Below are 12,645 nucleotides of genomic sequence, written 5' to 3' on the forward strand. Positions count from 1 at the left end.
CGTCCGCACAACTCCCCAGCCTCGCTCCCGCGAAAACGTGTCGTGTGCAAAAGTAATCCCGGGCCATGCACGCCGCCTGATAGCACTAAAGTCCAGAATTACAAATAATATTTAAACATAGCCATTACTCAATTAATATTGTTTTTAAGAGTGCTGAAAGTTAATTTCAAAGTCCAGATAATCAGGTCACCTAACAGTACCCCCGTGGTCGACTTTCGCGCGGGCGACAGTCGATTAGGCGGGGCAGCTTATGTTCGAGGCGTTGCACCACCCTGCACCCAGGTGCGTTCACGTCGCACACGCTCGGGGCGAGGCGGCGATGCGCCATAGCGGTCTGTGCGGATTCGAGGAGCACTAATGGTTGGCGTCAGAACATTGAAATACAGACATCTATCCATTATTTGCACGCAATCATATCATTTTTATTTAGTAATTTTTAAGGATTCTCAGTGAAATTTTACAACTTATAATGGCCCATATTCATTTCAATACAAATTAAGGACTTTTTAAGGTATTAAGGAGGCATACAAACTCTGTTACCTGACCTTTGAAGGTGGTCCAATTTCTTTTGTAAAAATGTGTTTCATTGTTACATATTTGTAGAGCTACTTGAGGTCAGAAATGCTTTCAATTTGCCTTTTGAGGTGATATTATTTTTTTAAATATTCATACATCCCATTATAGAGAGAGGTATTCCATGCCATTTGAAACCCTTCAGTCATTTGCCTCTCCCAAGATACGATGCGGGGACCGTCACTGCAACCGGCAACCGACATTCTGAGTGTTCAAGTGATCCAGAATGTAGTACACCTTCCAAAGCATTGAATATTGCCACTTTATTTCTTCATTTGGTTAGACAAATAGTTATCACATTGTTAACACATTTCTGACAACCCAGCCCATAGTACTGTGTGCATGGTTGAACTGGCCGATAAAATTCACTTAAGTACCATAAGCATAGATGTATGCAAGTGTTGGAACAGTAGTTAGACCAAAAACACAACAGACATGCATACCAAACAGTTCTCCGAAGTTTGGGTCATTGATAAAAATGTAGTTGCTCCTCTTCGTCTTGAGCTCCATAACTTCCGGCCGCATAACACTACTGAGTGCAGTGTACGTGCAACGCACCTCGTACGCAATCCAGGCCACCCTGGTACAGATGAATCATTCAATCAATATTTATTTATTTATTTACATTTTGTAAGATGCACATCAACACGCCAACAAAGAAACACAAACTACAGCATAGACATACAGCATCATTAAATTGAATAAATTTTTTTAAACTTATTAATGACATGAAACATACAACAGAAGAATCAAGATATGCATTAAATTAAAAGTTAGAGATACTACAAGCTTAAGTTAATAGGACATGAATAAGAAACAATTTACCATATTGTTTAAATAATTAGTTGTTAGTCTGAATAGGATGTCATTTTTTCTGTTAAAGGTAAATCATGTGGATAATAGACAGCTATGGTATCTGATGTATATTTGCAACTAATTCTAAAATTAAAATAATTTTTACCAAACATGAGCCTAAGTGGATTCTACAATCCGACAGAGAAGCTATACGAGAAAGAAGCTTATCGTAAAGAAGTCACCGGCAGCAAAATTAAAATAGTATATGAATAGCATAACACATGTAAGTCAAATTTCAGTGGCTAAATTACATATTTGATTTAAAAAATAAATTAAAATTATTTAGCTGACAAGCAGAAAAAAAATACTACATAAAAATAAGTTTCTTTAATTTTTTTGAACATGTGTTAGTTGTAGGCAGGGAAGTAGCATAGAGGGGGGATGGGAGGAAATATACCTTCTACCTGAAAAATTAAAAACTTTATAAAAATCTATCACACCCACCAACAAACAGTAAATAATTTGAAAGGAAACAGCAGACAAAGTGGTTCTACCCCCCTCCTCAACCTGAAAAGGAAATACTGTGTATGCTCCTGGTTGTAGGATATTGTCTCAGCAAGATGAAGGAGACAGAGAAAGTACAGCAAGTGTGCCAGATGGGAGACTGAGACATGAAAAAGCAATTTGGGGGGGGGGGGGGGAAGACAGGAGAAAACACCCGGGGCCACGGTGGTGGTTAGGGCATACACAGATATATAGATATAGAGAGATAGAGCAAGGGGGGATATATATATATGTGTGTATATGTATGTGTGTATATATACATATATTTACACACACAAACACACACACACACACACACACACACACACACATATATATATATATATATATATATATATATATATATATATATAGAGAGAGAGAGAGAGAGAGAGAGAGAGAGAGAGAGAGAGAAAGAGAGAAAGAGAAATATAGTGAGAAGAAAAGATGGATGAAGAGGCTAAGGTTGTTTACAGTTTTGAATGGGAAAGGTGGCTGGAAAACACTGCGGGGCAGGCTACAGAACGGGGAGGGTGCACAGGATGTGAAGGCCAGAGAGGATAAAGCACTCATTTCTGATGACAGAGGAATTGGAATGGGTTGAATGAGAGGATTTAGGAAGAGTTTGTGTGAGAGGGTGAAGGTCACTTTTGTGGGGAAGGAGGGTGGGAGACTGGGTAAGTTCATAGTTTAGCACATGGTACAAAATAAAAACTTTGCAAATCCAACTAACTTTTGTGGTGTATTTTGTTTTACGATAGGAGACCAAGTTTGTTACATTGATTTGCAAAATATGTTGTGCTGTATTCATGTCAGAATATCCTTAGTGGCATGTTAACTATTAGTGTGTATCTGTTTTGCTACTACTTATGTCAAGTGTGGTTTATTAATTAATAATGACAAGTTTCATACATAATCTAACGTGTGTTTTCGGGATTGCAACTATACAGACAGATTAATTTAGGAAGCCTGTGCAGTAATGCGTGCCAACAGCTTGCCTCAAAATGACATGGACCTAAAAATCAGTAGTCGCAAAGCGACAGGTATCAAGTGACTTAACAAAGACAGGGTCAAGTTCACTACACGATACCGTGCATTACTATTGGGTGGAAAGAAAATAGGGGAAATTTATGAAGTAATGGAAGTTGTCATATGATAACCCACTTGAAAAGATGAACGAAGGTAATATAGTATGTAATATTGGTAACAGTTAAAGACTAAATAGTGTTGGGAAAATAAATACAAATGATAGTGTGAGTTTGAGTTTTGGAGCGATAGTAGCAGTTGTGGAACGAGTAGGAGTGCAGTAATAAGTGTGATGGAATACCTTTGTAAAGTGTAGTACACTATTAGTATTTAGTAGGTAGTAAGAAATTAATTGGAAATGTGTGATAATGAGTGTCTTAAGTCACGATAGAAATGCAAGATGTGTTTATTTATATTGAATTAGTATAACAGGTGGTTGTGATTGTAATAGTGGCAAGCTAAGAAACAGTTTGTGTTTCGCAACAATGAATTAATTAAATGGTGGGATGGCAAATTATTTCTGCATAAATTTAATATATACAAGAGTAATAGTGACAGTAAACCATTACTGCCCGTAAGACAAGAAAAGTGTTTGTTATGGTTTTTAAATGTTTATATTTTGTAGTAGTGTTTTCTGTGCATTTCAATTACTGTGTTGTGTGTGTTTCATTTGCAATGTTAGGTGAAATATGTATATGTAAATCATACAATTTATTAGGTAATATAATAATGGTTAGTTTTCCTAACATAGATTAGTATTGCACACTTTGAAGTGATAAAAACCCAAGTAAATTAAAAGTTTAAAAGTTTACATTGCAATATGGTATGGATATTGATGAATTCATCAAGGCGGTGCTGAAGTAATTACAACCAATATGTTGTTATGAAACAAGCGCAGGGAGAAATTTTTGGACCAAGATTCACCTGCTTGTTTTGCAAAAGATATTGTTACTGAGGAAATTACATTAGAATATGGAATATATTTTCAGTACCTACTTATAGTGTTCAATACTAGAACAGGTAGGGCTATAGCACACTTTACGATAGGTACCATCATTAAAATTAATTTGAAAATTAATAATTATAACAAGAGGTATTGCAAAATATAATAAACTGTGCAGGATAATAGTACACAATGCGATACAGTTGGAAATATAATTTTGGTATAATGTTCTATACTAGAAGAGGTAGAACTGTAGTATTTAATACGATACCTGAAAGTTAGTTTACTAAAAAATATAAATTGTACAAGTCAATAATATGAATGCTCCCAGCCTAAACCCTATTGTTTCGGTGCTTGTCACATAGGAATGTAGGGACGGTAATGATGTCAGCACCAACATGTTGGTGCCATCATCCATTTTGTTATGGTATTGGAATTTTAACTATGCCCAAAAGTTCTAACAAGATGCTAGCCTAAAATACAACTAATATTTAAAACAACCTTAAATTTTTAAGTTAAGTAGAATAAAAGAACAGAAAATCGAGCAACAGAGGAGTCGCACGAGTTTGAGGAGGTGTAATGAAATGGTGCGAGAGTTCTGAATACTGGAAAATGTGAGTTGAAACGTTCTTGCACCGAGTCAATACCAAACTGCAACTATATCAAGTACGATAAGGTGGTAGTTGAAACAAAGAGTAAATAAAATTTCGGTAAGACAAATTCTTAGGTTAAAATGAAAGGGTATCACGGACAATCAATGCAAAATTATTAGGAAACTAATACCCCGAGACGATAACAGCCCCAACAGCCTGCTTCAGTGTAGTGACAATGCGGTGGCGCCCAACAGGCCAAACTCTTTTCAGTCTCGCAGATGATGACATAGCGCTTCTACACTTCTACTTCACTAATGTTCTGGTCTTGCCCAAATCCATGTACTTTATGGGTCGTAATAATGTAACGAGGGAGAAGACATAAACTTTTTCTTTTACCTAACCTTCACACAGACAGGTGTTTTTTTACTTTTATTTTTATCTTTACATACAAGTTTACCAAAGATGAATTCGTGTTAGCCAGTGCGTAAACTTTATAGGAATTTTAGTTCTCGTAGGTTCCGCTATAGGCAGCGACAACACTCAAGCGCAGTCATTGTCATTATAAGTGAGTTCCAAGTGCTTTTGTCGGAGGTTGTTGTGTTGTTGTATTTCATTTCTATGGGTTAATATTGTTGAATTGGGGATGTGTATTAGCTTGTGATTTTTTGACAATTAAGAATAACTTAGTTCGATGGTTTTTCTTAGCGTAGCATTAAACTAACTCGCGCCTCCTAGCAGTGAATGTTTACAAACTAATTAATTTATATCCTCTGTAGGTAATGCAGTGTATTTTAGTACGGATCTTTTTAGGAACAGAAGGCGGCTTTTTGAATGATATGCTAGTTATACGAAGACCAGTCGTCAATGTAGCACAATAGGTAGTGTACATATAAAATATCCACCAGATTGCATATGATTTATGTTGCTTGTGAAAATGCCACTATAACTATCATATCTACTGCGTTATATCTTTATTTTAAGCTACAGCATAAATATTTGGTACAGCTTATTTGCCACGTGATCTAAGGACTAATTATTTATTTGTAAGGTTCAAGTGTGAAAAAAAAAAATCAATTTATGAAAATGATGTTTTTGATTGCCGTCTTTCAGTTTCTTCATACCCGTTGTATCTTCCACTTACGGTCTCTTCTCCCGTTGTACCCCATCCTTTCTCTGTAACTTGTTTCCCAGTTTTTCCCAGCTCCCTATTCATTTGACACATTGAACAGCCTTTCAACCTACCTGTTCATCTTTAATGTTCCTCACCCTTGCTGCCTGGTTATTACAGATGACACATATTTCACAATTTTTTCCATGCCCTTTTCCTTACATTCACATGAACCATAATTAAAATAATATAATTCCAAAAATAGTGTTTTTCAGTACTTCAGGCATTCTTTTTTTTTTTTACCCTCAAAACTGCTTTAGGTAAATATGTAGTGTACGGATTATCGTCAAAAAAAATTTTAAAATCTGAAATAACTTTCATTGTATGCTCTTTTACGTCCTATTTTCATTACAGCCTGCAGAGATAAGAAATAATTCTGACCGGTTTCTAAGAAATTACGGTTTGTTTACTGTAATTATCTGTATCTAGTATCCAAGTTAATCCCTTGATTCTGATGACATGATCCTATATGATCCTTGCTTTTTTAATTTAGTATGTCAAAAGATCCTGGACATAAAAGACTCGAATATCAGGGTAAAGCAAATTATTTCAAGTCTTTCTTTCATATATATTTTGTGATTATAATTCAATGTGTAAAAACACTCAGATTTGTTGTATCCAGGAGTTTTCAGCATTCTAAATTAAAACAGTAAGCATCATGCACCACAGGATCTTGTCATCAGGATGATGGAATGAACTTGGATACGTGATATGGAACTTTTATCATGTTTACATTACAAAGCTTGTGCATTGACATGGCTGCCACCATTTTGTCATTTAATTGCATTGCCGATAATGAGGTTTTAAATATATAATATATTATGAATTTCTGATTTTGATTTTGTGATGCAGTGGAACTTAATTATAAATCAAAACAATTACGTGAGTCCCTACTGTGCATCCAAACCCAAGCGTAAACCTTCCTTTTCTCTCGTCAACATAACCACTTTAGTTTTGTTTTTATACATCTCCATACCATTTGCCATTGACCTGTGCTCCAACTGTCCACCTTACAGATCCCCTCTTCTGTCAAGATTTTATCCATCATACAGTCATTTTCAAGCATCTTCAAATTACATTCCATTCCCTCTCCTAAATGTTCCTCATAAGTGTTAACAGCAGGGGTCCCAGAACACTCTTCTACGTTTGGGTATCGCTAAAAACACAAAAAAAATTTTAATGTCTAGTCACACCCCTTAAAAGTTTTTTTTTTTTACTGAAATATTGAATGCAAAATTTCAGCTAATATGCATAATATTAATGCTATTTCCATTCCAGAATTATTAATTTTAATGGCCCATGAAACTAGTTAGGATAAGGTATAAAATGCAATTTTTTTTTTAGCATAAGATGCATTTCTAAAATAAATTAACATCTCAGAAGAAAAATAGATATAGATATTTTTTTTTTTTGAGAGTCCTCTGCTCACTTTGTCTTATGTCAAACTGCAACTGATTTGGAGAAGTCCGTTTGCCAATGAGAAAAGGGAAATTGCCTGTGCATTGAGAGAAGGAAGTACCCTTCCTAATCAGAGAAGGAAATTCTCTTTCCAATGAGAAAAGGGGATTTCCCATTTTAATAACAGAAGGAGATTCCCTAAAACCTGCTTTCACTTTTTCAGTCATCAGTCTGAAGCAGAGTTGTTAACTTGCTGTGCAAATGCTCCTACATTTTAAAGTGTTTCAAGTCATGGTCATGGCAACAAGGAGTAAAGACAAGATTTGGTTAATAGGCCAGTCTTCTAACACAGTAACTGGTGCATGTGTATGTACTATCAGGTAGGGATGTAATGAAGAAACTTGTCTATCACGACTTTTCACAAAAGCTCATAATTGGAGAAAGTCAACAAATGTTCAATCAACTACCACCATTTTGGGAGAAGTCACTACTATTTATGTGACCAAAACATTGTATCATCAAGAAGATAAAGAATCTGTATCGTGAACATATAATTTTGATTAAAAACCAAAAAAAGGTGTGATTTTAACTTGCCTTGGGCAATCAAGTGGACCTGATATTCAATTGTTTAAAAGATTTTGGGACAAATGGTCAAAACTCAATACTTCATGAGATAAATCTTCCACAAGTGCCTAGCAACAGATGCTGTGAAATATTTTATTTCTGAGCAAATGCAAATAAACCACCCAGGAGAAGACTATGGCATGTTCCTGCATCTTGCATCCTAAATGGTTGGCTTGAACTTAGACTAAAGATTAAGAATATCTAAGCCTGTTGAGCTTTATAAGAGCATGCTCGATGGCTATGGCATGAGAATTGTTCAATTAATAAACTGTTATTTAATGGTAATGAAACAATTATATCTGACAACACACAAACTTCAAGGAATTCAACAATTCAACTGTTGTTATTTCTGTGTACTTACAATTGTGTTTTACATGCAGATCTGAAGCTGATGTCTGCCGTACCAAATCAACGACATTTTCTCAATTTAAAGGCTATCTGACTAAGATGATGAAGTGATGAGTGAGATTGGTCTCAATACGAAGGTTTTGGCACTCATGGTCTCTTGTCTGGCAGCTTCTGTCATCTGATGAAAAAGAACATGTTTCTTGCTTCAAGACCTCTCCACAAAGTGTTGCTGACCTGTGCATTTCACACACTTTCTTTCATACAGCTTTCATACTACTCTTGCTTCCTTCAGTTAGCCAAGCACATAGTCTCATAACCTGATGAGGATGAGAGGGAGTGGAATAGGATTGAGGGAAAGATACTGGATGTGAGAAGAGTAAAGGACTTAAGGAAGAGGCTTCAGAAATTGGTTGAGTAGGGGGACTCCTTGCCACCTGGCGGAAGCTCAATCACAAGTGTAACAATCAATCAACCATTTATCAAGATATGTATGCCGCATATAAATGTGTAAAATTTTAGTATTAGGCTACTACATACACACCTTTCAAGACCATTGAGGGACATTTAAATATTGTGCCAGTGAGATGAAATTTGCAGGAGATAATATTTTAAGAAAAGGAAACTTTTTTGAGGATTGAAAGTTAATCTCCTGTGGTTGCAGTTCCTGTGGTTTTATTTCATTTTAGCAATGATTTCATTCCCACTCTCACCCACTGTCTTCTCTTCCACAGGAGGTAAAAGTTTTGTATCGTGTAGTCAAGCCTATCCCTTGATCCTAATGGCATGACCCTGAATACATTGATTCTGTGGTACTAGATGCTTGCTGTTTTAATTTAGTTCATTGAAAGATTGTGAATATATAAAAATTGTGATGTTACAATGAACTATGATCATATTATCAGATCAAAAAATAATCCGAATAAAATAATTTTTTTTTACTTCCTAATATTGTTTGTACTGTAATATTTTTGTTATGTCCAGGATCTTTCAAAGTACTATATTAAAACAGCAAGCATCATGTACCACAGGACAAAGGGATAAATTTGGATATGTGATACAAAACAATTAGCTCTCAGGATGTAGTCTGCCTTGTTCACCCTGCTGGCCCTTAAACATCTCAACTTTCTCCATTAGCATCCTCTGTAGTACCTTAGCAAAGACCTTTTCAAAAATCACAAAAGTGGCAGCCAGCTATTTTTTCTCTCATCCACCTCTTCTACAAAGTCCTCCAGTAGCCCAGCCATCTGTGTCTCACAATAAAACTCCCTCCTAGAACCATGTTGCCTGTCATACACCCACTCCAATACATTTATTTCTCCCAACATATCTGGCTGTCAGTCAGTCTCTCCATTACTTTTTACCCACATTTTATGTCAAGCTGACTGGTCTATTGCTTGCAGGGATTGCTTTCCCTACTTAACCTTTGAAGACAGGCACTAAGTAGGCCTACCACTGACTTCTTTATTTTGGTAACTTCCCTTCCTCCATTGACTATGCAAGCAGTGACTTAAAATATCTTTGTAAATTCCTTGCTCTCCAGCTTGGGGTAGATGTTCCCAATACCATCTGGCCCATCAGCCTTCTTCCTGTTCAGCCTCCTAACCTCCTTTGTTACATCCTAACCTCCTTTGTTACATCTTCCACTCGTAATTAAAGTTAACCTTCTTAAGCAAGGCCCTGTAGTTCGAGAAAATTTTTAACTTAGAACCACAACATTTAAAAAAAAAAAATTTAGTTAATGGTGTGTTTACATTTGTTATTTTTATAATTGCATAACCTCAAGGGGCTTCTTCTCCAAAAAATACATGAATTCGAGCAAATTCCCGTCCTTTTGTTGGATTCTGAAAAATTGCCTTTATTTATGAATTAAGCTGGATACGTCCTTGTTCTGAGGTACTTACCTTAAAAACAATAATAAAAGTTGAATTTTGGAGTGACCAGTCTGTTTTTCAGATAATGTATTATGTCCATAGGGTTAATATCTAGTGAGTTCAGAAATTGTATTAAAATTTGAAATGTTCAACTCAAATTAAGTTAGGACTTGTGTTTTTTGATTAAAGTTAAACCTTAACCACATGAGGGTCTAGCTCTGTAATAATTTAGGATTTGCTATCTATTTCTTGCATAATAATTTAAGTATATTTGTGTAATGCTGTGTGTTTGTGTGTTATTCAGAGGGAAAGGTTCCAAGAAAATGCAGTTTGACAGTCCAGACGTGGAAAAAGACTTCCCAGGACTGTATGCTTCCGAGTCTGGGAAGAAGAGCAATGAAAGTGACTGTAAGTATTTGTGTACAGTTTAATTATCTAGGCAATGTAGGGTCCATACGTAAAATTATGTAAAGTTTGGTATGCTGGGTAAGATAATATACATTATATTATATACATATATTTATTGATATATGATAAGTAAGATATGCTAAGTTTACAATTATTTTTTATAGTTTACCATCAGATGGTAATTCTGCTGTGAATGTACCCATTCTCTTTTTGCTCTCTGTGTCTAGGTGTCTGTTTATGTTTTGTTCCCAGGTACACGTATATGATTTTGATGTAAAATAAAAACTTTATCCTGTTTTAATTATTTCAATTCATACCGTCTAGCCATACGTGTTGGATATTTTCAGTTTCGGCGCCATTTCATAATGCACTGAGGGATCATGTAATTTAGCATTTTAACATGGTACAGAAAAAATTCTTTCACTAGTAGAAAGGATTTCATGACTTAAGTCCTAGAATCTCTACTAGCATCACTAATACCACACAATGAGCAAATTTGTATTGGAAACAAGGGTGCTCTGACTGCAAACACGTTCCTTACATGAAGAGGTATATGGAAATAGCATTTTGAAATTTTTCCTTGGAAATTGAGTGTTTTGGATATAATAAATAAGCATTTTGTAGTAAATTTGAACACTTTTTTTTTGTTGGAAGTTTGACTTAATTTTGTATCTTTTACCTTGATCTATAACTTTTTTATATTGAAAATGAGCCGTTTGGCTTATTTTATTGAGCGATTTTATGTTAGCAACTGACGTTAGCCGGGGCTTCGCCCCATGAGCTTGATCATCCTCCGTTCCCTTCCCACACCTTTCCTACCCAGCATTTGTACCGTGACGTACGTAGTCGTGTGAGCATTTGAATTGCGCGCCACGAACTACCGCAAGAGGGCGCTGTAGAGACAGTGCGCCGCACCCCTATATGTATTTAATAATATTGTAACCTTTTCTTTTCGCCCCTAAAATAGTCTGTGTCACGAGTCAGTAAGGAGTTGAGTGTCTTTTGTTTTATTAATATACTATTTTTTGTAATAAAGTACTTGCAAGCACGGCCAAGGACGCTCCCTAGCGGGCAACGACGGAACCAACATATAACTTTATTCAAACTAATTTCATGCATAAGCAATTATTACAGACAGTCGGGTCGTGGATGTGTGTATGTTAATTTTCTAAAGAGTTCATGTTATTTTCTATAATAACCAGGGGCACACAGTCGCAGAGGTGTTAACGGTAATTGTGTTCGGCGCGAAGGGCGCCATGTTTGCTGCCGCGAGCCCTTGTCTCCCCCCAGTCTCCTTCTACAGCTGGCCGAGAGCGGAAGTCTCTGCAGACACCCCGGGGACATCACCGTTGTCTCACCGATAAGTAGTTCTTTTAATTTAAATAATTCAAATCGTTTTCTTTTCTATCCTCGGGGCCTCTCTCGGTCGGTGGGGCTGTGTAATTATTAATTTTTATACTCTCAGGAGTTTTTCACCACCTGCGTTTTACGTAAAGGCTTGAGGCGGCCACGTGTGTGGCCCGCCTCCTCAACTTAAACCGATTCGTGCCTCGGGTGTTTTTAACAGTGTAAAAGGAGGATTGTAGGAGGGTGTAACGTATGAATAAAAACCAACTTAATTGAGTCACGTGTCTTTGTATTCGGGGGGGCCACGTGGGTCCTTAACCCAGTCAGCGGCGTGTGGGACGCCCTAAGAGCCCACTGCGGTTAGGTAGAAGCGTGCCAGACGCTGAGAGCGGGCTCGGTTAGGAACAGGTGCTGAATTCGATATCAGGAGGGCTAATATCTTGCCTTACATGGGCCACGTAACACCCTGAGTAAAAGCCTCTAGTCGGGTCCACGTGCCCACTCATGTGGTGGCGCCCACCATTAACTAGTCCAAAACGCAACACCGGTACACCCTCACAACATTGCCAATGTTTGGGAATGTGAACTTAACAATTTTGATCTTCTGTATTTCAAAACAATACTGGTGAAGCATATGCCCAAACAAGAAAACAGCTGTGCTGAAGAAAAGCTGGAATAAAGAAACACAATCATTGCTATCTTGTATGGTATGGCGAGTCAATAAGTCGTTGATTATCGGGAATGACGTTCATCTGCAAAGTATTGCTAATTCATATTTTGTTTTCAGCATGAAGAAGATTTAAGATTTTGAACTCGCCGAACCTAAACCCTTCCATCCTTTTCATTTCATTATCTGAAGTTTGATTTACATTGAAGAATGCAAAATGGCAGAATTTCATTTTGGAAAAAAAAAATATGGGAGTTGGGGGGACAGGGTGAGAGAGAGAAAGATTTTGCCTCCTGTTTGCTATCAAATTTTTTTTTGGAATGTATTCTTTTGTGTACGCC

At 36.6% G+C, this 12,645-nt stretch overlaps 2 protein-coding genes across 8 annotated transcripts in view; one reads left to right on the plus strand and one right to left on the minus strand.

Annotated features, from left to right (window-relative positions):
- Positions 1–4,930, minus strand: part of LOC134530642 (protein SERAC1) — a 43,982-nt gene extending 39,052 nt beyond the window's left edge. For 2 of the 7 annotated variants that reach the window (XM_063365669.1, XM_063365668.1), the window contains exons 1-2: positions 4,664–4,922; positions 1,017–1,153 (exon numbers count right to left, since the gene is read on the minus strand). In XM_063365669.1, coding sequence (XP_063221739.1) covers positions 1,017–1,153; positions 4,664–4,761 — 235 coding nt within the window. In that variant the 5' untranslated portion in view covers positions 4,762–4,922. Of the gene's footprint in view, positions 1–1,016; positions 1,154–4,663 lie in introns of all 7 variants that reach the window. The other 5 variants (XM_063365670.1, XM_063365673.1, XM_063365671.1 and 2 more) reach the window with 5 other exon arrangements.
- Positions 4,931–5,075: 145 nt separating this feature from the next.
- The window catches only part of LOC134530644 (ralA-binding protein 1), a 73,094-nt gene continuing 65,524 nt past the window's right edge, over positions 5,076–12,645 (plus strand). Inside the window, exons 1-2 of the mRNA XM_063365675.1 lie at positions 5,076–5,351; positions 10,187–10,290. Of these exons, the coding sequence (XP_063221745.1) occupies positions 10,206–10,290 (85 nt within the window). The 5' untranslated portion in view covers positions 5,076–5,351; positions 10,187–10,205. The remainder of the gene's footprint in view (positions 5,352–10,186; positions 10,291–12,645) is intronic.

This window comes from Bacillus rossius, chromosome 3, assembly GCF_032445375.1.
Source record: "Bacillus rossius redtenbacheri isolate Brsri chromosome 3, Brsri_v3, whole genome shotgun sequence".
In the NCBI taxonomy this organism is placed as follows: Eukaryota; Metazoa; Arthropoda; class Insecta; order Phasmatodea; family Bacillidae; genus Bacillus; species Bacillus rossius.